Raw genomic sequence first — 26072 nt, forward strand, 5'->3', positions numbered from 1 at the left:
ATTCTCTGGTTTGTCAGAGTGCTTTCCTGACCAAAAGATATGCCTGGAATTTGTCTGGAATTTGGACTTTGAAGTCCACTGACTTAACACCCGCGTCTTTTTCTTGAGCAGGTGCTCTACAAATGAGGAAATATGATACACATGAGTATTTTGTGGTCATGATGTTTGAAAAGACCACCTGGAGGACAAAGTGGGTAGATTTTAATTAAATGCTTGTCCTACATTAGAAGATCATACAGGTCTAATAGTTCTTCCGACAGACATCTGGAATGTATGACATCTATTACAAGCTTTTCCCTTTCTAACAGGGAAAAATAACACACAGCAAGAGGTGCACCCGTTCTTTCCTGTCAGCACTGATACTCTGGCATTCAAATGGTCTATGAAACTGGCCAGGGATGTTTTGTATTTTGCAGAGGTCTCTGAAATTAGTATCATATGTCATTTGTGTATGACCTAAAATGTTGAGAATTTGACTTTTACATGTAGGATTTGGAGAGATTTGCTATGCATGCAGATGGAGCTGTTGTTGCTTTGAATTCTGTGACGTAGTTGCATCTTGGCTGGGAAATGTTGTTTCCTAGCAATATCTGAGGCAGTAAGAACTTTAAGCAGGCTTATTTCAGCAACACCCTTGAGCTACCACTACTGAGGCAACAATTGTGGAGGCACTGTAGTCAATTGAAAATTGAATGGCAGTCAATGATGTTAAGTATCCCTTTCTACTTTATGCCTATCATCTCTTACCTGTTCATCACCGTAATAATATGATGCATCATGATTACTTTGTTAGAATAGTTTTCCCATGGTATCTGGAAATCTTGATTTTATACAGTACCGAAGGAAAAAAAGTGGGGAATACCTGTATGTCTTGGTTCTGACAAAAATAATCTGAAGTAAGAGAGTAGGCCAGCTAAGATTCAAAAGTATGCCTGCAAAATTTTGCCTCTGTAATTGGAAATTCTACATATCAGCAGTGAGAAAACTGACAGATAGAAGAAAAAAAGAATTACTACAAAAAATAAGAGGCTCTGCTTTTAGTAGAGTACATAGTGGCAGTCTGACAGTTATTCTAAGTTATTCTATTTGAAAGAGATAGCTGTTTCTCTGCATTAACTAATCACTAGGTTAAGTGATGTCCTTTGATGTTTCTATTTGGAATTTAGTGTAATATAAACACTTTTGCTAGAATTACAAACCAGGGATTTCTGAGAAATGACTGGATGTGGTCAAATCCAGGCTCGCAACTATGTATCAGTGACTCTGGAGTTAAGCAATATGTTTGAGAAGAAAAACAGTCGAAGAGAACCTGTCCTTTCCGTAGAGTTTCACCTGTTGTTTATTGTGACCTCCTCCTGGGAGAGATATCCAAGGGTACCAGGTAGCATTGTGGTTAATCAAGGACAAAACCTGATCTTTGTACTCTTTAAAGCATTGTAGGATCAGAATAGTTTGAATGACAATGACTTTTAGGATTAGTTTGCTGCAAGAGCAGACTGTGGTCACCAAAAGAGAAAACACTCCCTACTCAATTCACTCGTAACATGTTTTCTTACATGCTCCAAGCAATCTATGATCTACCAAATATTAACTAGCATATACTGCATGCTGTATTTCTACTTTGTTTTTTGTAGGCTACTTTGGTTGTTGTCCTCTTGTTCGTATGTACTGACATGTACTTCATATGACCTCATGCTTAGTTTATTTCCCTGCCTCCTTTGCCCTTTGCAACTTTTATTTTTGTATTGTTATTGGGACATTCCCTCTGAAATGAATGCAGACGTCAGAATGGAGACCACGCTTTGCCAAATTGCACGCTGAAGGTTGCACAGTTCCGAAACAGCCTTCTGGCAGAAGAGTGGAAAGAGTTTTATGTCAGATTGACAAGAAAATCAGGCTACAGTTACTGGGATTTAGTGATGTGCTACTCGGAGATCCTGCAGGGCTGGGAGTCAGAGGATTAGAGTTCTGTACTTGGCTTTGCTGCAAACACTAATATAGATCCAAGGTAAGCAGCTTACTTTCTCGTTCTCTTGGTTGCTTCATCAACAGAAAGTGGTGTGTGCTTGCCCACTGAGCAGGTTAACAAGAGTTTTGCCCTAGTGCTACACTGAGCTGTTTTCTCACACCTTACCTATGCTACAGAGCCCCTGTTGCTATAGCAGTTGCTATATCACGTCAGTAGAAATTCCACTGCTGATGCAGCATATGCTAACTGCAGAATTTCTCCTGGTGTTACAGTTAAACTGCTTCACTGAACCACAAGTCACATCAACAAAAGCTCAGTTCTGGCAGCAAAGCTGCTGCTATACCATGACTTTTGCTGCTTAGAACCAGGAGTAAATCTTTCATACTCTGAGCTGATTTAACTGTATACCAGAATATTACCCTAATTATTCTGCTGTTTTAGTCCAGACCTGAGCTGCCTGGAAGCAGCCTGCTGCATGCGTAAAAGCTTCTCTTTCTGTACGGCCCATTGGAATGGATTTTAAGGTCAGAGGGACTGCTACAGTCGTTTTGCATGACCTTCTCTTTTCAAAGCCGTAGAGCTTTTCCCTGGAAACCAAATAAAATCGTATCCTTTGGGAAATTATCCTGCCTTTTCATGAAGACTGCAGAGTGATTGTAAGGCCATGACTTTCCATGCTTGTGTTTAAATTACCTTGCTTCTTATAGAGTTCGTCTTATTTTGAGGTGAAATTTATCTTATTCAGCTTTCTGATTTTGTTGTAACTTTCAGTGGGATTGAAAAACTCTCACTCCTTCCTACCATTATTTCCTTTCTTTGCTTTTAATTGCCTGTCCGTTGTGATACAGTCATCTTTGAAACCGCTCTCTGAATAAATGATTCAACTGAGGCCCTTCAGGTTCACAGCCTAAGGCCCACATTGTTTTTATGACTGTCCACTGAACTTTCTTCTGAGAATCCACGTGTATCCATCCACTGATTAGAATTAGAATTGTGATTTTGCCATATCTATAGTCAGAGGCAAAACCTTTTTTCCACTTTTCCTTTATATTCTTCTTATACGTCAAATGATCAGAAGAGACAACCATTGCAGGTACTATGAGAGATTTTTCTGGGAGAGTATTAACGATGTTCTCAAACTGCCTCTCTCGGTTGCTGTCGTCCACAACGTGGCTTTCAATTTTACAGGGCTCTGCTTTCTTGGTTTGCAGACTTTTAAAATATTACAGTAGACTATTGAAATATAATTATTGTTTTTTGACAGCTTTAGCAGGCATTGCCTTTGAGTCATTGGCAGACTTACCAGGAAACATTTAATATTCTTCCCTGGGCCAGTAGCAAAGGTACTCATGCTATTGGTAGAAGGAAATCATCTCCGAGGTATCTGGCTTGTTAGTGTCCCCCCTGCTAACACGTCCATCTGTCAAAGAACTGTCTACCTATCATTTCTTTAGACTCTTGAATACGAATTACTGGAGTCTCTTAACTTGTAAATGTTGATCCATCACAAACACTATTTTAAAAGGTCTTACATAATTCACGTTATCAAACAAGAAAAATATCTCTTTTGGCTTTGCTAAATACATATCAGAAAGATACACCTATTGAATACTTCTGCCTCTTCTGTATCATCTTTCATGGTTTTACCATCTGCATACAGTTCGCAATTGCCTGATCAGTGGTTCTTTTTTTTTTTTTCTTGCCATGCTTTAATAAAGGCTCTTACTGTCTTTAAACACATTGTCCATAGTTATTTCTTTGGTACTTTAGCTTTATCATCAGTTACCTTCCTTTCTAACTTAATGATGTAATAACTGCCATTCTTCTCTTCATTTTTTCCTAGCTAATAATACCTCAATTTTTATGGTTTTTCTGTGCCTAAGTGTATGGACTGTTGTAACTATGTTGTTCGTTTGTATTTTAGAATACTGATTTGGGGGATATTAGGTAGGATGTCTTCAAAATTCCTAGATTTCTCCTTTTATGGTTACTTCAGAGTCTAGAAATATGTTCCTCTGAAATGTCCATATATGGACATACCGTCCATTCCATGGACACTCCAGACATGTAGTCCATGTATGCACATACATCACTCCATTTCTGTCTATCTGTAAATGCAATCAGATCATGATTGGAATGGCGGTAACTGCTAAGTTTTAGAATAGCAAATACCCTTTTTATGTTAAAATGAGGTTTAATATTTATTTACCTGCTGTTAGGTGTGGGGCTATCTGGTTTATGAAATAATTGGGAATTTTTAGATAGAAAGGAGGTTTCTTACTGACTTTTCCATCAAGATTTCAGCAGGTTGAAGTCGGCTATAGTTCTATTGACAGAGAAAGTTCGAATATACTAGATATTATTCCTGGCTTCCAGAATACTTCTCAGTAGTTTGAAGGCATTCTCAAAGCACTGCATACTGCATTTGAACCTTCAGTTAAAGTGATCCGCTTAATGTGTACATGTCAAGCTTTGTTGTTAGAAGTTCAGCCAAAGGGACAGGCCGAGGGAGTAACCGTCGCCTCACGCAGAGAGATAAAAGAACTATATTTTTGTTTCACTTTTGAACTCATGTATTTTTGATAACTCAGCAGTCCTGTTATCACCTAACAGAAGAAAACATGAAGGTGACTCGGAAAGTGTGAGATTTCTGGTGTTACAAAAGATTGCGGATCTGGGACGTTACACATCCGATACGTAATCCGTTTGCAGGACTTCATGCTGTCCCTTGGCTTATGCCATACAGCTAGCACTCAGCAAGAAACCAAGCTAAGGGCTTTGGGTAGCTTTCAACATGCTAGAAACTGCGATTGGAATGGCTTTCTTCACGTTGCTGCAGAGAGACTGATCACAGAACTGTACAGCTCAGCAGTCCTACACAACAGCCTTATTAGTTCGTAGTAGTATTTTGGTAGCTGGTTGAAGAAAAAGTTAGTTATACCAGAATTAGGCAGGCTGCTTTGAAAAGAGTCTTAGCAGTAGGCTGAAGTTGCTGTAAAGTAGTTTTGATTCTGATTGATTCCAAACTAATTTAGCAGTATGAATGTGGCTGTAATCAGGTTCTTTATGTGATTTAGTTTTTTACATCAAAAGTCTTTGCTGGACAAAAAGCATACAAGATGAAGGAGTATTTTAGGTATGGAATGTTTCGTGAAGCGTAAAGGTTCCAGAAGACAGAAGAAGTCTACATCTGTACTTATGAACTGGAGCTGCTCCAGCAGTGTTAATAAATAGAGGAGGGATTTGTATTAGACCTTGTCCAATACTTGCTGTTGGGAAGTTCAAAATAAAAGGATCTGGGCAAGAAATATGCTGTAAAGGAGAATTGAATGGTGATGTCAAAAATGCTGGATTTTGCCCTCATCTGCATCTACTATAGCTGTAGTGAAAGCAACAAATCTGCACGTTTGTATTGTAATTAGGTTGGAGTATGTTTTGTTTGTTGCTTCAACCACCAAAGAGCTGGTAGGTTATAATTTCAAGAGCTTAAAGTATATAAAAAAAATGTTTTCAGCCTTGCAGAAATTTTCCAAAATAGTACCTTCCTGCTGATGGAAGCCAAATGGGAAGGAGCTGGTGAATTGCTTTCAAACTATTTATTAAAGCACACCTCTGCACTGAGAAAGGAGCCTAGGAATGGCATTGCTTGGTTCACCAATTGCTGTTTCTCAGTAAATCAACAGGAGAAAAATTCTGTTTACAAACCAGGGCTTTTTCCCGAAGTTTTAGCCTCTGACCTGAAAACATGTATCTGGATTAACTTCATCAGCCATAGTGACTGTAGTCATTGTCTTAGCTCTTAAAATCTATAATGGAAATAGGCTTCATTAATACGCTATCCCTCTAGATCCTAGATCCTAGATCCTCCAGTCCAAGTAGAGCAGGGGATTAAAACACAATGGGAGAACATTGATGTATAAACGAGATACGGTACTGAGGTGAATGAGACTAGATAAAAAATCCTGTCTGTGTGTTTACCTATTTACGACAAAACAAAACATATACACCTCAAATAAACGCTGCATGCATTCAACAATTAAAATCTTCCCCCTTTGCAAAATATACACAAATCTTAATAAAATATAGTGCATTTATGCCCTCAGAATTCTCTTGATAAACTTCATATTCAGAGATTACGTTTCTCTGTTCATAAATGCAACTCCGGATTCTAACAGAGATACTGTTGAAATCCTGGCAAAAGGCATCAAAGCTGTGCCTACTATTGCTTTGTTCCTCTGTACAGACCAGAACATTCTAAATGGCGACTTTGGGCAACTGTGGGCACCTTCCTTAGATGAGCAGAATTACCTTCCGTGCAGTGCCGACCTCTTTGTATTAACTCTGTAGATAATACAAGTTCCTAATTTTGGTCCTATAACAGTAGGTGGGTTTGCCCCATGAAGACAGGGTGGATGCCTCCCATAAAGGACACAGTTTGTAGCTAAGCATATTTCACCTGTATGTGCAACTTTGCTTATCATTGGATGTTGCAGGAAAGTGAGAACTCAAGGCTTGAGCTGGTGGTACAGACACAAGTGGCCTCTAGGACCTTACTGAAAAGTAAGTCAAACAGATGGCCATATTTTCAGTGGATGTGAGCACTGATTCTTGATGCCAGCAGACCAGTTGCACAACTGTGGATTTAGCCTGAAACGTGGCTCAAGTCTTTGCTACAAGGAAAAATGATATTCCAAGTATCTAGCATTGCTATGATCAGCAACTAAAAGGGTATAACAGTATGTTGACCTAATCAACGCTAGTAAGTTGCAAAATATGATATAGCCTACCTCTTAGGAAATATATTAGCAGAACATTGGCAGCCGCTGTTGGCATGCTGAAAGTATTTTTGTGTAATAATGAGAAACCATGCATGAATTAACAGTGCAAGTTTTCATAGCAGCAGGAGAGCTGCAGTTTTGGCTTACCCAGATAGTGCAGCAGTCAGTGGAAAGCTTTGAGGGTCTTTTGTGTCTCTTGCATGTTGTCGTTCGAATTTAGAGTCATGGCTGGATGCTCCATTTTCCACTTTCCCCCTAGCGTGGTGTCTTGCAGGCCTGTCGGCCTGGGAACTGACAGTGTGTGCTTGAAACTCAAATCCATATCCCTAGGGAGCATTTTCAGTAGTGGGTGAGCAATTTGCAAAACAGAATTTCCCCTTCTGAGACTGTCAAAAGTTTGGTGCAAACTTGGCCATGAAGCTGGGGCAGCAGGCAAACACTGGCCTTTCTTTCTAATCTCTAATGAAGGAATCATACCAAGTAGATTTGGGTTTATACTTGAAATTTCATTGATAGGTCTTTTGTTTAGAGCTCATGTGAGATATCCATACCCGTGGAAAAAAAGGCTAAAAATCCGAGGTGATGGAATATTGACATCATTTCAATTCAGCCGCCTTGGGAGATGGCTCATGTCTCTGTAGTCAGTGTGTCGATTAGTGGACAGAGAGGGAGCTCCACTAGCAAGTGATTCAGGACACAAGGCTGCTGTCTTGACTTTCCTCTGAAAGTTTTATCTTTCTCCGTTGACTAGGAAGGAAGGTTAGGGAAACTGGTCTCCTGATTTTAAGAACCTGGGTAGCTGTCAATAGACCCCCGGAGGTTGATTGTCAGAATTTGTTAGAATGGAGAAGAGACCATACAGTCTGAATCTAGAGTAAACCAGTATGGACCAACAGGCAGAGGGAGCAGGAAAAGGAGCTGTGCTTCCCCCTGTTCAGTCCCATCTCTCGCAGAACAGAGGGAGAGACTGTGCTAAGAGATGTTTCTATTGATGTGACGGTAGTATTAACACCAGCACTGGAAGGTCTTAGTTTAAAGGTATATATCAAACAAGAATGCATCCTACTATAATTATTGTTAAGGCTTAAAGCATGTTATGCTTTCCTTCATTTGGTATGGAATGAGAAAATTAAAGTTAATTCTGGAGTCCAATATGTGAACACACACATTTGTAGTAACTTGCTAAGCAGATAGGAGTCTAGGAAAAATAAGTGGATAGTTTGAGACAGGATGTTGTTAAAGGCAAATTTTAGTTCTCAGAGTTTGTGCTGTTCCACCCGCCTGTGAGATCAGTGGAGCCTGCAGAGAAGAAAACAATTGAAGTTGATACAGAACATCACACAGGGTTAAAAGTTCTATGACCTCTGCAAGTAATTAAAATAAAGCTTCCCTGGAAAATGGTAGGCTTCTGCTACAGTTCCTGTTTTACAATTCATGACATTCCTTAAGGGGTTTAAAAGACAGGTCGCAGTTATTCTTTCGGCTGCTGCATCATTCTTAAGAGAGTTAAGAAATTAGGTCATCCTCCTCAGAGTTGTGGTAGGACTAAATATTTGATTAGATTCAGCTGTCAAACCGAAGCCATTGTACCTGTTTTTTTTAGAAAAGAAAGGCTTTTATTCTTACCTGTGTTCTTAAAACTGCCTAGCAGTTTTTGTATGATCTAAATACTACTGTAAAAGTAAAGCTTTCTACGTGTTTAATAGATGTTTGTCAGGTGATTGCTTAGATATCTTTGAATATTGGGAGTGAGTGCAGCTGTGCAAATGTAATGCAACAAAAATGCACTTAACTGTGTCTCTTGGCCAACAGAAAATGTATGTTGTTCTTCTTCTTCCAGACCTACTGGCATGAGAGCTCTCCTAGTGGGATTCTTGTTATTGTCCTTTCTGGCTCTCATTCACTGTTGTTCTGGAAAGAAGGGCAGAAGTGAAGGCATGAGTAATAGATCTTAAGCTCTTACGTTCACAGAAGAGGAAAACATTTATTTAATCAGATCAGAGTTCTACAAGCACTCATAGTGAAAAAGTTAGTCTTGTGGGAAATGGGGACAAGAGTACGGGGATGGACTCTGAAAATGCAGTTGCTGGCTTTTAACGTACCACGATCATGAGGTTAAAGCTGTATGTGTACTTACAAAGTGGATACTTGTTATGCTGGGTTTCTGGGTTTTCTATATTTCTGTCTTCTGGGTTGGAATCGTCTTGTTTAAAATTTCCTGTGGTACCCACCATTGCCTTCCCTGACTCCTGTGAGTAGCAGTATACTTTAAGCTTCGGGAGGTCTCCAAAGGCATCTTAGCGAAGTGAACGCAAATCAGTGTTTTGCGCATAATGGAGAGGTTTAACTGTCAGCAGTGTAAGAAGGGGTTGTACGGGAACACTGTTCATTGTATTTAGCTGGTGTTTCAAACAACTCCCTACCTCTTAGCCTTACAGTTCGCTTGTTAAACTGTAACAGGTCTTGATGCACGCAGGTTGTAATGTGAAGGCTATAGGACCTTTCCTGTTCCAGACGGTTGGTAAGGATTGCTACTTCTCCATTAGAGGGAGCTTTCGAAGCCCCCTGAAAGCAGCACAGAGTAGCTTTTAAAATGGCTTTGAAGACTGGTTTAATTGGCTAAGGAGGATTTGTATGTCTGTGTTGAGGTTGAATGCTGAAAATATTAGTCACTAATAGCTGCGGACACTTGATAGCTGCTGAGTCTGAAAGGATGAGCTATGAAAAATTTAGTCTCTTGTTATTAACTATCATTACATGTCTTATTATAATAAGTAATACAACTTGAACTGTTGCTAATATTGCCTGGGACATGTCCTTTCTGCAGAATATAACACATCTGGCTCCCCTGTATAGCACATTATCCATGAATCCTAACTACTGACCATCCACCTCTCATTCATGACCCTTAGAGGAGAGATTATTATTAAGTCTTTTTTTTTTTTTCAGGACTGGTCATTAAGAATACATTTCTGTAACAGTTTTTCTCGGTAGTGGTTCTTCTAAGCATTTATAGGGGACATTAAGTGTTTTTAAACCTTATTCTATAAATAGGAAAACTGAAGCTCAGTGTTGCTAAAGATTTGATTCCTGTATAAGTCTTGAAATTATCAAAACAAATAGAACCTTAATACTGTGTAAGATAGCATTTAAATCTACTTTATCTACATAAATATATATACATATGCATGTCATGTGTATAGTAGATATAAGTAGTAGTATATAGTATATATGTAGCAGGCATACATCACTGGTCAGCCATGATTCAGTGAGAATTGCAGAACTGTGGTAAGGTACTCAAATTTAACATATATATTTATATCTACCTTTATAATGACATTTGTAATCATATGCTTTTGGCTATTGTTCCTTCATTCTGCAATTCGAAGGCTCTGGTGAATGAGTAAAGAATACCGAGTCTTTTTTTTTTAATGCAAATTTTTATGTCCACTGTGCTGAAATGGGATTTAATATGAGAGCCTACTTTAGATTTGTCAGTATGCATAGAAGATAATTAGAAAAGTCAGAATAGATTGTGTATTGCTACAAATTGATGACTAATGTTCCTTACTTCTACTGTTAATGCAAGTGCCTGTTGATTTAACAGAGGATATGTAAGCAGTTAACAGTAGCATATGGGTTTAATGTTTCGTCTGATGAGAAAACTTCTTTATCAGTTTGTTTAATTCCATTTAAGTATTTGCATGCAAAATAATAGTAATAATATCCAACATTATTTTAGTTATTTTTAGCACTTCTGGCTAAGCAAAGCCAGGACAGTCTTCTAATCATAGTTTGCACTTGGTCATTTGGATTGTCCTGGAGACCTCAACAGTGTTCTGACCTGGACTGAAGCTGAAATAATTCAGAAGGGACCAGGTCAACATGATAGCTCAAAACCTAGCTGCTGAATAGTTGTATTTTGATCAAGAAAGTGATTTGTTGCTGTTGCGAGCATGTAAGATGCCACTCAAGAAGTCCTTGTGTTGCTGTAAAGGTTTTCTGGACGTGTACTGAACTAGAGAAGGGGTAAGGAGAGGTAGGCATAGTGGGAAGGCAAGTGACTTTAAACCTAATGTACCTTGGCTAAAAAATCTTCAGGGCAAATACACACAGAAGCAATGCTACTTGGGACTGCCAACAGCATTGAGATATAAGCCTTGGTATAATAACGTATTACACAAAGCTGAACATTGACCATACTGAGTGAGGATTTAGTAGCTTCAGAGTTGGGGCCAGACCAGATATCCAAAAAGCGTGAGTATTTGATCCCCTTGTAGCTCCAAAAAGCTTTCTTAATACATTGCAGTTGATTGATTTTTAGCAACTGGTTTTCTTAGGTTGTGACAGCAAGTCAGGCATACCAGGATTGGCCCTGATTCAGCTCAGATGCCGATTGTTTTCCAGTGGATACCCACTGAAGAAGGGGTTCCACTCCTGAGCCATAGAAATGTTCTAGAGGTGGAAAACTCATGAAACTGATTCTGAAGGATTCAGCTGCAATTGCAGCTGGTGACAGCTGTGGTATGCAACTCCCCCAGGACCTCTCTGGTGCAGGGTCTGTTAGCTCTTCCATTTAGCAAGCTCTTATTTTCTGGGGTGTCATGTTCATTCATTATCACATGCTAGGCTAAAATTTGACCAACTGCTTCAGCCTGGGGGAAAAATATTCTTATAAACTTGAAATCAGTCATTCTGGCTGTTTTGAAGAGAGACGTGTGCGTCTTTTAAACTATACTCTCTTGACAGTAGCATATTGGAAGTTTTTCCAGAAAAATTTCTTTGAAGTGGCCAGAAGTTTGCACATAATATTGTGATGAATCCTGGATTTGTTTCTCCTAAAAATAGTCCGACTTTTAAAAACATATAAACTGCTTATAGCAATTAACAGAGAAGTACTTGAATCCAGTTGTTCTCTTCTAAAGCAGCCTGAAGAAAGGTCTTGTGATTTGGAGAAAACTAAGTGGATCATTTATCTAATGATCACAGCAGGTGAAAGACCCATTGATACTAGCACCAGATAGACCAGATACAAATTATTTTAGGACAAAGGATGGCTCAAGCTAGCAGAAGTAACTGAATGAAGTTGTGAATAAACTGCAAAACAAGGAACGGGAATGTCAGAAGCCTGGCTTAGGACTGCTAGGGTAGCTGCACAAAGCCTGAAGAATTGACACGTTTTGCTTGTGACAATAAAATGTGGCATTTGATTAAAACATTGGGGTAATACATCTTTCTTGTTTCCAAAAAACACACCTCAAGGACCAGACTGGAAGAAGGACAACAGTTAGAACTGTACAAGTGTGAATGTGTGATTTCCGTTGTACACACATCATTATGCGTTGTGATGTTCTCACAATATAAATAACTCTACTGGAACCCAACTACCCTTCTTAAAACTAGTCTCCCTTAGTTTAGCGTCAGGATCTTCAGTAAGAATATTTTTGTAAAACCTGCTTCATCAGACAATATTGATGTACAGACTTTTTGGAAATTAACTGAAATTAAGAAAGCTTTTTATCACAGGGTTGTTTCAGTCCTTTGTTTCTGGGAACTGGGATAACATCCACCACATAACAAGCCCTGTACTCTTTCAAGTCTAGACTATGTAGCTATTTCTTAGCTACCCTAAAGAATACTTTTCCAGAAGTTACGAATTTTGTTTCAGAAAAATCCACATGCCTACTGGAAGTCTGAGCTTTGTTAAGCAGCAGCACAATTATGAAGTAAGATATTCTTTAGTTGGGTGAGGCAGGCAGAGCCTGTTTTATTATTTCTGATGTACTTTTAAAATTATTGTCTTCCTGTTTGCAGTGATGCAGCCTTCTTAGAAATTTTTATATCTCATTAACTGCAAGCAGTTCCCAGGACCCAAGATTTGGCATCATCTCTAAGTCAAATACGGCTGGAATCACTTGTGACAAGCAGCTCTGTGGGCCTCACTTTGCTGAAGGACCTTAGGAATGCTCAAAAGAGATTTTTTTTTTTTTAACAGATACCGAAAGAATTCCTGTTCCTCAGTGTATACAATATTGTCTCTGTGGTATATCTTAGAGAAAAGCAAAAAGTGAACAGTAGGATTTTCAGCTTCTGCTGAGCGTTGAGCTGTCCAAACTGCAGATGTATCTTTGAACCCCATTCAGTATTCATAGCCCTATGTTCCATGTATATACAAGTAACTGCTGTCTGCACGTCTCTGTTCAAGATCAGAGTCGCTGTGGCTTGATTCCAGCATTATGTTTCATATACATACAGAGTTTCTTCGTTTTCTTTTTCTAAATCTCGGTCTTGAATGGAACTGGTGGGACATCTCAGGGGTTAAGTCATTGCTAGAGGGAGTCAGAGCCAGAGAGGACAGCCAGTACTGGTAGAAAGAGAATTAGCAATGAGTATGTTTTTCCGTCTCAGTTCAATATAGTTTTTGTTGCTGCAATACAGTATCTTCTCCCTCCTTATCTAACCTTTCTTGAATTGCCATATCTTATATTGGCCTCTCATATTCTGCCTTTTACCAGACCCCTTTTTGCCTGATAGTGGTGTGAATCTGCAGCGCACAAAATACTAACGGCAATTAATCTTCCTGTTTGGCAGATGCTACCCTCTGAGGAGCTGAACCAATAGCAAAGATAGTATCTGTGTAAGAGAAGTGCAGGCTCATTTGCAAAAGAGGCATGGCTGTAACAGCTAAACTAACAGCACGCTGTGCTCTCCTCAGGCCTCTTGTGACAAAGTCCTGGAAAGGAATTGTTCTTAAAGAGATCGGGAAAGATGAGTAGTATCTGCAAACACCAGAGTCTCTATGAATAGTTACCTTTCCTGACGTTCCCTAAAATAAAGCCCAGGTACTGCTGAACTAAGACAGGACCAAACGATAACATTAAAATTAAATGGTGCAACTTTACCTGTAGAAAGGCTGGGTGGTAGATCCGATTGTATGGTAGTTGGCAGATATGTTATTTTGTATATTTTATCATCTCATGGATACACTTTTTAATACTAAGCCAGTATAATCACTGGTCAAATGTGAACAAAAATATATTATTAGTTTGCCTTAATAGACATAAGCAAAGATTGAATTTCATAATAAGTTACAGTTACAAGTATAACAAAGTAGGACGTTATTTGATGACATTTTATGAGTCAGCTACAGAGTAAACAGGTATTTTGTGCATATGACTTTTGAGTTGATATGGAATATTTTATGAAAAAGGATTTGAGGTCAGCTTGTAAAGAAGCCACAGGTCTTAAAACCTTTTAGAATTCAGTACTTGTTACTATTTAGGGTTGTTTTCTAGGGTTAATTATTTTATATTTTAAAAAGCCTGATGTGGACTTTGCATGTTTAATTTCTGATGCAAGGGAGTTAATATAATCGTTGCTTTGCTCTCCTAAGGAGAAGAAATCACATTAATATCTCTATCCTTGATTTTCCCTATCCTCATTATAGCCCTGAAATCTGATTAGCCTAGTTGATTATGAGTATCAATATATTTAAGAGACTGAAGGACTCTCAGGATTTGGATTTGGGTAATGGGATCTGGAGTATTTAACATTTTTAGGTCAATAGTTCAGATTCAGCTCAAGCTGTGTGTGCCAGCGTGCCTCTGAAATTGGGCGTATGTGAATTAAGCTAATGGTTCCAGAAATTGCCCTAGAAAGCTATCTCTTCTTTAATGCATATCAGCATATCAGCAGCATCAGAAAGAAGGCCAAGGAACGAAATGGCAGGTTATTCATTGTCTGGATTCATCCATAGCAAAGGGACAGTTGAGAAAGTGCATGTTGCTGGTGTGCTCCCTTTACAGGGCACCTGACAAAATGAGGAGACAGCATTTTTACAAAAATGCCTAATCGCACTGTGGCATTCATTACTCCGGATTCTTAAAGAGATGAAGGTTCAGAAAGGTCTTTGGCAAAAGCATGGGGGATTGATAGACTGGGACATAGCCTCTGATCCAGGAGATCTTTAAGCACTGGTCACTTGAACCTGGGAAATTATAAAGAGGAAAGCCTATTCTCTACTTCTCTTGTTTCTTGTAACCTTTTCCCCCAAGTAGCTGCTGCTGGTCTCCGTTGAGGACGGGATACTGGACTATGCAGACCTTTGGACTGAAACAGTATGTCAGATCTTACGTCCTCATACCTACTGTCACGTTATAGGGCAATATGATATCATTACAGATGAACTAGAGGAAGAAGAACAGTGGTGTGTCAGCAATAACAAGTGTTCACAAAGCAGTACGATGTATTGATCCCTCATTTCTCTTTTTTATTTTTGTTTAGGCAGGTGACAAGCATTATCATCCAAGCTGTGCACGATGCAGCAGGTGCAACCAGATGTTCACGGAAGGAGAAGAAATGTATCTGCAAGGTAAGGATGTCTCCAGGCCCCAGCTGCATCAGAAATGGTAGGCCTAGGCCTGCAGCTGTTCAGAAACAGACCATTATCAGTGGTGTGGAAACAGACCATTATCAGTGGCCTTCTTAGTTCATTGCCTGGCAACAGAGGAGCTTGTTCTCTTACTAAACTCAAATCAGAAAATCCGACTTCTAATTTTTCTGTCATAGAACTCAGCAGTTTAGAAGCCATCTGTATGTCATAGAGGCAAAGAGGACTACAGCCATTCTGGCTTCATTCCAGCGTTCTGAGACTTTTTCACTTGAGTATGCTCTGTTAGGTGGCCGTAACAGTGACCTCACAGTCACGCCACACCTTCACTGCCCCAAATTGTGTTTTCAAAATGTGTATAGCAAAAATGAAATTTATTAGGCTGCCTCTAAGTTTGGCATCTCACAGATAGCTTAGCACATAGACTGCCGTATGAGATACCAGACAAAGTCAGCAAGTTTCATGTCATTCTCCCCTTAATTATTTTGATTACTTTCTCTCCCCTTCTGGACCAGTCTCCAAATAGTAAAAGACAGTGGAAAGACTTGCAGAGATTGTAGTGAGCTTTTTGAATGATGTAGATCTCATTCCCCAGGCACACTGTTACATTATCTCCTCTACTTCTTACTCTTATCTGTTTGCCTAGCCTAATTCTCTTATCTGGTCACGTCTCTCTTTTCATTACCATTTACGTTATTTTTATTGTTTATTATTAATCTTTAATTTACATTATTTTTATCTTATTCCACAGTCACTTCTTTTTTGTATGCTGAGTTTCATCTCCACTTTCTTATTAGTATTCTCACGCTCACTTCCAGGTATTGCCAGGCACATTTTTTTCCCCAGTCTTTTCACTTCCCAAAGAGTGTGCTCCTTCCTTTGATTGACTGAAAAATATTCTACCCACTCTCCGAGAAGGTAGCACTTTGACTATTAGACTACAGTTATTTTCCTGACTTGCTGTGATTTTAATTAATATAGGTAGAAAGACATCTAATATGCTCTTATGCAAACCAGAAATCAAAGAGAAAATTGTGCTACAGATTCGGATTTTGCCTGTTGTACTTGTGTTAGAAAACTTGCTTGAGGTACCTGAAAAGCCCCTAAAAGAACAGGAAATAAGTGATGAAAGTTTAGAGGCAGGGGAAATACTGAAGAGAGATTCCTTCTGGAGGAATCCCAAAATAAGATAATATTGTTAAGAAGAGGAATTCCTTTGACGATAACTTGTTTTATTGTATAGTTTGTACTCCTTTGCAGTCCATCTTTCTCCTCCCTCACTTGTAAAGAGTTGTATTTTCGTCATCTCCTTCCAGCTGTGCACAGAATTGGATATAGAGTCATTTAACAGTACTTGGTTGCGAGAGCAAACGGAAGCTGAAAGAGGACTGGGGAGGAAATACTGCTTTCTAGTGGTAAATTAGAAAAGACTAATTTGAAAGTAGCAGGGACAGCACCTAACAATTAATAACCTTCTTAGTTTCCTCACATCATAGTAAGACAAAGTACAGGTAAAGTGCAAGGTGAGCAGATTAATTCAGTAATGTTATTAATAACAACAAGGGATGCAATTTGCACAAGCCTAGTGGAGAACAGAAGTTCGTGTTGATTGGGCAGGTTGTGGGGTAAATGTCTGCAGATCCCAGTAAGACAGAAGGTACTAGCTCTTACTTAAGCAGGGATATGCTTGTGCAGGTGATAAGGGAGAGCAGGGATACCTGGCTCCTTGGTCTGCTGTCGTTCTCTTCCCGGCTACGTCAACGTCTGTATCTCTTCTCGTCTGTATCTCTTCTCTTGTGGCCATAAAGCAGCGTTCCTCAGGCTCACTTAGTCTCAGAAGAGCAGCACAAGTTATATTGCTTTATTATCTCCAGCTGTTTTCTGGTCAAATAATGTTATTGCTGAGTGTACCCTAGACTGTCCAGCCAGAGCTTTTCCTGCTGAACTCAGCAGGCTCACAAGTGTAAGGGACCTGAAAGACTTCTCCATGCAAAGCTCTCAGCTTCAGCTGAAATGGTTATCCTGACTCCATCTAAATTGTTTCCCCTAAGGAGCAGAATAACAGCCTGAAAAGCATTTTGCTGAAATAAAAATGCAACACCACAGCACTAGAGCTAAAGACAAAATGACATTATTGATAAGATAAAGGAAAATAGGCAGCTTCCTTCTCATTTGTAATTGTCCTCTCTGCTGGGCACGAAAGCATCGTGTTGGTATCGCTTTGTATGATAGAGGAGTGAAAGCCTGGCATGTTTGTGGTAGCTTCTTCTATCGGAAATGGGTAGGAAGCCTGCAAAAGGAAAAGGCATGCAAAAACAAGCCCTCTGTCCTGGGAGTTTCTATTTTAAGGATGGTTTGGATAGTGCTAGCAGAAGCACTGTGGCTCCCCTCACCCCTTCCCATTCCCCTACCCTCCACCCCAGGAAAACGACAAGGAAGCAGCATCGCTTTCTCTTTCCCACAGGCTTCCTAGGAATATATTATAGTATGGACTTCCCAAAGGACTGTTGCCAAGCTAAGATGTTGCTTAGCGTTTAGAGGGGTGCTTCATTTGATTCTCACACAGGCTTTCAGCCTTATCTATTGTTTAAGTAGTAGACTGAGTTACTGTGTTTTAGAGAGCTGTGTGTTGGATCAACGATACATGCTGCATAAATGGATACGTTGGCTGGGGTCTGCCGAGTGAGCAAACAAACATATATTAAGAGTGGGTTTAACCACAAATTGCTGAACTACTTCCAGTAGAAAAAAGAGAGGTGACACAGCCTGAGTGTTTCAAAGCAGATTGACATATTTGGGTGGATGAAATTGATAAGTTGTGGTTTGCTCAGCGTTGAGGATCATGCAAAATATTTATGTAATATTTATGTTTAACGTCTCAAGCCCCCTCTGTCTTATTTGGGTTTTAAATTTTCACATATTTCAAACCTCTTACCTTTTTCTGAACGAAAACTCAAAACTGTTAGCTCAGTTTCACCATGAAAACGGCATGCAGACCCTCTTGCATTTCTTGTTCGCTTTCAACAGCTCCAGATTTCTCCTGAAGTGTTTCTAAAATTGGGTCAATTTGTACAAAATGCTGTCCAAAAACACAGTGATAGCCTTTCCTTTGATAATGGGGATTCTTTGATAGAAAAGAAACCAAGGTACAGAGGAACTGAGAGAATTTTTCTCAGGGCAACACAGGAAGTCCGCAACTGAGTTTGAGAACTGAACCTAAACCTTCTGAGTCCTAATTCATTGGTCTTATAGCATGCTGAGAGCGTAATTTGTCTGACCTCCTAATCAAATGCACAGAGCATGCTTCCCTCCTGACTTCTGCAGGCACTGTAGGGTCTTGGCTCTGAGGCTGCTGTTTGTTTACAGTGAAGGCTGTTGGTTGTTGTCTGATCATTTCCCCCTGCCAAGCACACAGTTTCTTCTTCCTCAGCTTAGACTGAAAGCCAGACGTCTCAGAGCCTGATCCAGAGTCAGTGTTCTCTCCAGTCTCCTGATGATGGTGATTATATTATGTGCTGCTGGGAAGTGAAATCATTCCTGCTGGTCTTTACTTCTGTACTGAGTCATGTAAGGGCTCACTGGAATAAAGTTTCCAGGGCCCCTGACCCTTACTTTTCAACTATCTCTGAGGGAAGGGTTTCCTCTGACTGCCCTTGAGCTAATACTCACCAGTAGGAGATCTGGACTTTTGTTTGTTTCTTTCTGTGAAGACAGAATGAAGAGAAGTTTCCTCCTGCAGACAGGCTGGCCTCAGTACTGGCTTTGTGGTAGCTGGAATGAGGTTTGAGTTTGACCACAGCTGCAGTCAGTATTAAAAAGCAGTATTAGCTTCTGCTCAGTTTCAGTGTGGCTAATACCTGCCAGCAGCTGCCCAGCAGTGACCGCGGTTTGCACTCTATTCCAAAAGATAACTGAAATGGGATAGAAATATCCCTTGCCCCGATACTGGTAGGCCCTCAAGGGCAGCTGAGTGTTTACATTTTTACAATGTAAGAGAGAATCCCATGTTTTGGGACAGAAATAGCAGAGCCCTTGCCTTCTGCAGCCAGATATGCAGCTGGAAGCTGCCATGAGGAGACCCTAGTGCAACACGTGCCACTGATCTTACGGAGCAAGGGGTAGAAATGGTGCCTGTGCCAATGGCAAGTATGGCACACTGCCATCTAGGGAGAGGCTTCTTCATATACTGTTTCGTACCGGGTGAAATTTAGCCCTCACTGTGCTGTGTTGGGAATTTTCTTATTTTTCTCCTAATGAGCTTTTCTTGTTGCATTTTGCATTGTTGCAGGGAAGGAGTGGTAAAAGTAATACTTTGCGCTATGAATATGGTTAGGAAATCACAGGCCTTTCCCAGAAGTCATAGACTTAAAATCAGAGCTTTCTTTTCATATCCTCCCTTTTTGATGGGATGCATAAGGGGAGAATAGATGAAGTAACCATGGCTCAGTTCTTTTGCTCTTGCCCTCCACCCTGGCCAGAAGGACCCTCCCTCTTTCAGCTCCAGCACGTGGTTCTGCCTGGCTTCCATGCTGCTTGAGGCTGTTTGAGTTTTAATTAAGAGTGTGTGCTAAGTGCTTTGAGAGTCTCAGACAAAGGCTGCTCTAGGTGGGCCGAGGGTTTGGATTTTTACGTTTCAGCTGTATTTCTCATGAGCTGGAATGGAATGTGAATACTCAAGTTCATATAGATCACCATCTGATGCGATGAAGGGATTCTCTTTAATACCTGACTTTTCATGACCAGAGGTCATCCACTTTAGTCTGAATAGAATTTGTTTTCTTCCCCCCAGGCTCCACTGTCTGGCATCCCGACTGTAAGCAATCCACTAAGACTGAAGATAAGCTGCGGGTAAGCTGAATTCGTGGCAAAGACACACCAGACATTTTTGCACGTGCAGTAGCTGAACACTCTTTTTAAGAGAGTGATTTCCCATAGTTTTTATTGCGTAGCTGTGGCCACTCTGGCAGAATTAAAAATAGGACTACTTCAGAGCTATTACTGTGCTTTTGAGGCTCATCACCTTCACATATCTTTCAGCGCACTGCTCCAAATGTAGCATCATTTATTGATGCTCATGATGTTCATTTCATAGTGCAATTATTGTGGGAGAGACTCTTAGGGGGAAAATATGAACAGGGGAAATACTACAATAAATCTTACTGTAGTTGCATGTCTGTATAATCTCTTTATAGTTATCCCCTATTTTGTGCAGTTAATTTCTAGTATTAGCCAGCATGGACTGTTCTTTGTTTGCCATCCAGATGAACCTCAGATTAACTTGATTTCTAATTTGAATGCCAGGAGCTTCCTTGGGGGTCACCTTAACATAGCCACACAAACTTCCTGGATCAGATCCGTGATGGCAGTAATGCTGCACTGATAAACACCAAAGCCTGGGGCTTTGCGTGCACCAGGTAGTTCTAAGCCCGTATTCATTAGGCGTGAGTTTACTCTTTTTGGTCTCAGTCGCTCCTTTGAACTTTAAGTTTTTTGGATATGAGTGTTAGAGACTGCATATGAATAAGATGGCTAGAAGGTGTATATGCCAAGGAAAAGTAAGAGATACTGGTATGGAGACGCCTACTATATCATGTGGGTTTTGTTCTGTGTGGCTCATTCACAGTAAGTCAAGTTCTTTAGAATTTACTCTGGCACGCTGTTCTGTAAACCATCCTCTGCAGAGAATTTACTATGAATTTACTGACAAATTTGTGGTGAGCAGAGTTCATGATAGTGTGGGTTAGACTGGTAATACAGAAGTATAATTGGCCCTAGATAAGCGCTTGATTTGGCACTGTCAGACTGTACTACTATTCAGCATCTGCAAATTGTTTTGATCTGACTTTCAATCAAGCAGGTTGACAGCTGCTATTGAAAATACCATTTTGAGCAATCAGGTGCATTATTAGACGTGTATTATTAGACGCCATTATTAGATTTCTCATGACCTGTGCATTTAAGAGTCAATTCTACTTTTACTAAATGGGAGAAATCATGGATAAATCTTGATCATTAGCTAAATTTGCACCAAGTAGACTTTTTCTCCCCAGCAGAGAACCCTTCCTTACTATACCACATTTATTTAACCACAGATGTAATTTCTCCATGGTGAGAGCTTCTGCCAACAAAACAATTCTGTCAGAATTGCATTTATCCTCCCCACCCACCATCCCCCAGCCAGTAAAGCTAAGATGGCAAAAGTAATAGTGTACGTACAACTTTACAGGGGAATCTCTATGGAGTACAGATGATACAATTGATAGGGCCAGATCTACCCAGAGTCTTACTATTTGATGATAAAATATAATAGGAGTTGCTATCTGGCACATCAGAACAGATCATCATTTTTCAAAGCATTTCAAGGGCCAGTGAAATTTTCTCTATAAAATGTTCTGGGCTTTGTAGTCACATACTTCTGTCAGCTGTGAGATGGGCATATGCAGCCCTGAAACCTTGGGAAGTCAGTAAGCACTGTGGGTATTCGCTTGTTCTGTCTCTCGGCCTTTGGTTTCCAGCATGTAGCATTATGTCATCTGGACAAGCAGTGTTCTCAATGACGAGCTTATCACTGCGTCCACCAGCTTTGTTTAACTTTACTGTGTGAGAGACAGAATTGCTTTCAGAATGGTTGTAAGGATATTGCATCACTCAAGGAGCAGACAGATTGTTTATACCAGTGCTCAGTAATTAGAAGACATATGGAAGGTATGTATAGAACCGCTATGAGTGTCAGGCCTATATTTTCTGGTGGTGCTGCAAAAACACAGTGACATGGCCTCTTTGCTCTGCTGAGTTTCCTTTCCCTATAGAACAGAACAAAACAAAAACCCCCTTTTATCATTGAAGCAGCTTCTGAAGTTTTCAGCAAGCTCTGTGTTCTCTCAGTCACTGAATTGTGATATAAACTAATCAGCACTCTCGCTGGTCAAGATCTGAAGTGGAGTTCATAAAAACAGTCGTTGCTTAAGATCTTTCTCCCACTGAATGTTTTAGTGGAGGATTAGGAAGCCAAAACGAGCAGAAAATAAAGCAACCCTAAATATGTACTGAGAATATACGTTGCTTGCCTTTTTTGTTTCTCCAGCTGTCTGGCAGTTGGTGATTCTGCAGTGATCAATATGTAACATGTATATTATAATGCACAATTTATTTTCTAGCAAGTAAACATTAGTAACTTGTTGAAAAAGAGCTTAAACTCTGGGTTGGGGAAACTGCTTTCCTTTTCACTCTTCTTTTTCCCTTTTATGTTTCATGACAGCATTCCTCATCTGAATTCTTTTATCCAAAGAGTCTGGTTCTGCGCAGGCCACGCTCTGCAGAGGTTTGCTGTTGTGTTTTCATAGTATTGTTAACCGTCTTCTTTCCTGAGAAGATATTATTCTTCATTATTGTCACCTGCTGCTCTTGCTACTACTTCTGCCACACAGCTTTCCTGCCATCACATGCCGCTCTCGGCACCAGCACTGTATTTTGCATTGTGTAGTGCAGTGTTGTTTGTTAACTCTCACAGTTTGATTTTATTAAATGAAATGCTGGTTTTTTTGGTTTTTTCGATTCACATGAGCTTTTCGGGGCTGCAGTATTGATCTTCCAGGCTTGTAGAAAGTTTTTCTTCTGAAACAAAAAATAGGTGCAAGTGTGAAGCAAATGAACATGGTAAAAGCACCTGGATTTGAAGGGACAGTTAAAAAGAAGTAGGTTTTTTTTATGAACAATGGTTGATGTTTTTCAGAAAAAAATACCATTAAAATATCAGTTATTTTTTTTTAAGTGTTGACCAACTACAAATCAGTGTTGTAGTTGAGGAAATATTTACAAAATTTTGGATTTGCACATGTTCTGTGCACTGCCCAAGAGCATTTCAAAGTAAGGAGGTCCTCCCTGTCCCCTTCTTTCTGTTTACTTCCTCAAGTTTGCTTTGTGCCCAACGACCTCAGCTCCTTCCATTTCTTCTCCTTCGCTGCAGTGCTCATGTATTGATTGTATTTGCTGTGTGAGGAGACATACGGCTGCAGTGCATGTAGGCACACCTGAGCTAGCTTTTACCTGATAATGAAGTAAAAATATGCTGAGATGGACTTCAGTGCAGACTTCAGTAGGCGGACAGGCTGATAGAGTCCACGCCACTGGATTTCTATTATGCCTGCTCATGCCACCTTCACATCTCTAATGGCAGAGTAGACATAGCCATATCATCAGCAAGGGCAGGATATTTATGTTAGATGCAATCTGCAGAGTAGTGTTACATGGTTGACTCCAACACTGTGATTCAATGGTTTATGCATGCTCTGTCCCCTTTTTCCTGCGCACTATTTTGCTCTAAATTAACTTTGGAAGTTGCAATGCATTAACTGCTTCTAGATGTCAGTCTCTTTTAGCTACAGAGCTATGTATAAAGTGACTACAGAAAGTTACATTATCACTGTTTCTGAGGAGGGAAATGTCTCTGCTGTCCTAGGCTTTATGGAATAAGATATTGGAGGCAGAGAATAGCAATCTGTAGAGCCTTTTCACTAATCTGTTAGGCCAGCATAATGACTTTTGAAGGGCTACACAAACTCTTCTTCAGCTTAGGGTGCAGGAGTTGTGAGCTTTCAGTGTTGAAATACAGGAGTTTTGGGATTAAAACAAATGAATCCTATCCAATGCATTAGAAAAATATGCAAGGAAAAACAGAAACGCCCCATGTCAAAATAAAGGCATGTTCTCTCTCTTACTTTGTAGACTGCGTTGAATACAAGTAGCTTAGGGCCAGGCAACATCCTCTTGTGTAAACTTAATCAGTGTTCAGTTCTGTCTGGATTTATATGCTTATTATGCAAAGTATAATTCAAAGCAGACTTTAGCTTGAAGTGTTCTTCTGCTGAGTAGACACAAAGATACCATCATTGCTGTTGCAGTGTAAAAAGGGGCCAAAGACTCAAATCTACAGGAAAATTGATGTCATTTTTCCAGAGCCTGCTTGATGCAAAACCTATTTGCACATAGTAAGCAAGATCCTAAAGCTTACTTTGTAAATATTATCTGCAGTTTTCTCCAAACCTTGGTGGTTCAGTCTTGCTGATTTCTAACTAAACCCTATTTCAGCAGAATAGGACACGTCTGGCTTGGAGACGATTGGAGCATTTGAAAAGGGCATTGTTCAGAAATTCCATTGGTGCCTAGATCTTGGATTCAGAGGTTTGAGACTAATCTGTGACTCAACTGAGTATCAAATAGCTAATGGCAAATAAGTCACAGCATCTTAGCCAACAGCAGAAACACAGTCAGTTAGATCTATGAACAAACTTTGGTACCAAAGTCAGGAAGAAATGTTGAACCTCAGAGGAACCAGCCACCAGTGAGCTCCATTTTGTGTGTATGCTCTGTTGCTGCTGTGGTGGCAGATTGTTCTCATTGAAAGACAGGAAGGGCATATGCTTATTCTGCAGCCCTTCATCACATGAACAGTCCCACTGAAAGCAAATAAAATCTTTCTGTTTGGCGGGTGCATGGAATCAGGAGAAGACAAAGTTAATCCTCAGTGTTTATGATTCAAAGAGAACTGTAGTTCAGGCACTTTAAATATAAGTTTGATGCAGTGATTACATCCTGAGCACTTAAGACCAGCACCGCAAAAGTTGTGAGGCACCAAACATGGGTACTGCAGCTTCTATTGAAATCAGTGGAAGTTAGGCATTTCACTAGGAGCTAGATCCAAAAAAGAAAACAAAAAGAACATAAGAGAAATACGCACGATGCATTATAATTGCTAGTCTTTTACTATAGGCAGTTATCCAGGGACTTACATGTAAAGGTATTAATTGCTTGCTAAATGTAAGAAGGAACCCAGCAAATTGGACTAACTAGATTGGGGGGGAAAGTGTGTCTTAAGCTACAGACAGATTGTAGTCTTTTTTAAAAGCTTTTTTTTTTTTTTAAAAAAAAGCTATACTTACAGGATTTTTTGAGAAAATCTTGTTCTTTAGAAAATTTTGAGAAAGGAAGCCAAGAACAACTTAATTCTATGAGAATTTCGCCACTGAATACAGTAGGTTCTGGACTTCCAACTTTATTTTTCTGCCTTCAGCTTAACTTACTCTTGAGTGCAGAATACATTTACATAAGCAGTCTTGTAAAAGAGCTTATGCTTTTAGCGGCTGGCCTTTAAGGACTGTACTGAAAATAGATTCTCCTCGTCTTTATGGCTAGAAAAGGAAGGAAAATATGTTGTGACCTATTAGCGTGTCTATATGAGTTCGAACTAAACTTGATCACTAATTTTGTCTTGATATTTACATATTGTAGGCTTTTTAGGAAGAGAAATAATGAAAGGCAACATGCATTTGAAGGAAACGCTTGTAAGGAGAAAGGTACAGTTATTAAAGTAATAGGCACAATGAACACTGTAGTGTTAAGGTGCTTTATAGGTCACTGCTACTGAAAATTATTGAAATCTTCAAGACTACTGAAATCCGTGAGAATCCTGTCCTTAATGAACTGTGGTTCCAAACCCTAAGTAACTTCTCTGCTCTGTAAAATTTGGCAGTTGATTAGGCAGGTAGTCAGAGTAGCATGTGTTGTACTGTGGAAGCCAAAGTCCTTTCTGTTGCGAAATTGCTTCTGCCAAGTAGAATAAATTATAGAAAAAAACCCACAAATTGTCTAGTACCTTATTTATAAATACACTACTCTTAAAGTAGCTTCTGTGGCTTAGAAGATTTGCTTGAACTGTATTGTTACATGTTATTAAGTGAAAACATACTCATTTTTCTGCAGCTATTATCACCACCTTGCATAATGAACTCTATCAAAAAACTAAGGCAGGTACTGTAAGCAACGTTGGTGATGCCTTTATTAAACAGTAGTGCATCCAACCAGCCAGATGTTCTTGGGATCGCTTTTGATCTAGTTGCCTGCCCTTGTAAGCTTTTATAGAGCATGATTCTGAACATCT

General features: G+C 39.7%; 1 protein-coding gene across 13 annotated transcripts in view; it reads left to right on the forward strand.

The window, feature by feature from the left end:
* ABLIM1 (actin binding LIM protein 1) overlaps positions 1 to 26072 on the forward strand; it is a 234607-nt gene that overhangs the window by 159353 nt on the left and 49182 nt on the right. For all 13 annotated transcript variants that reach the window (XM_068951639.1, XM_068951638.1, XM_068951649.1 and 10 more), the window contains 2 exons: positions 15031 to 15118; positions 19926 to 19984. In XM_068951639.1, the coding sequence (XP_068807740.1) occupies positions 15031 to 15118; positions 19926 to 19984 (147 nt within the window). The remainder of the gene's footprint in view (positions 1 to 15030; positions 15119 to 19925; positions 19985 to 26072) is intronic.

This window comes from Struthio camelus, chromosome 7 (genome assembly GCF_040807025.1).
Source record: "Struthio camelus isolate bStrCam1 chromosome 7, bStrCam1.hap1, whole genome shotgun sequence".
Taxonomy (NCBI): Eukaryota; Metazoa; Chordata; class Aves; order Struthioniformes; family Struthionidae; genus Struthio; species Struthio camelus.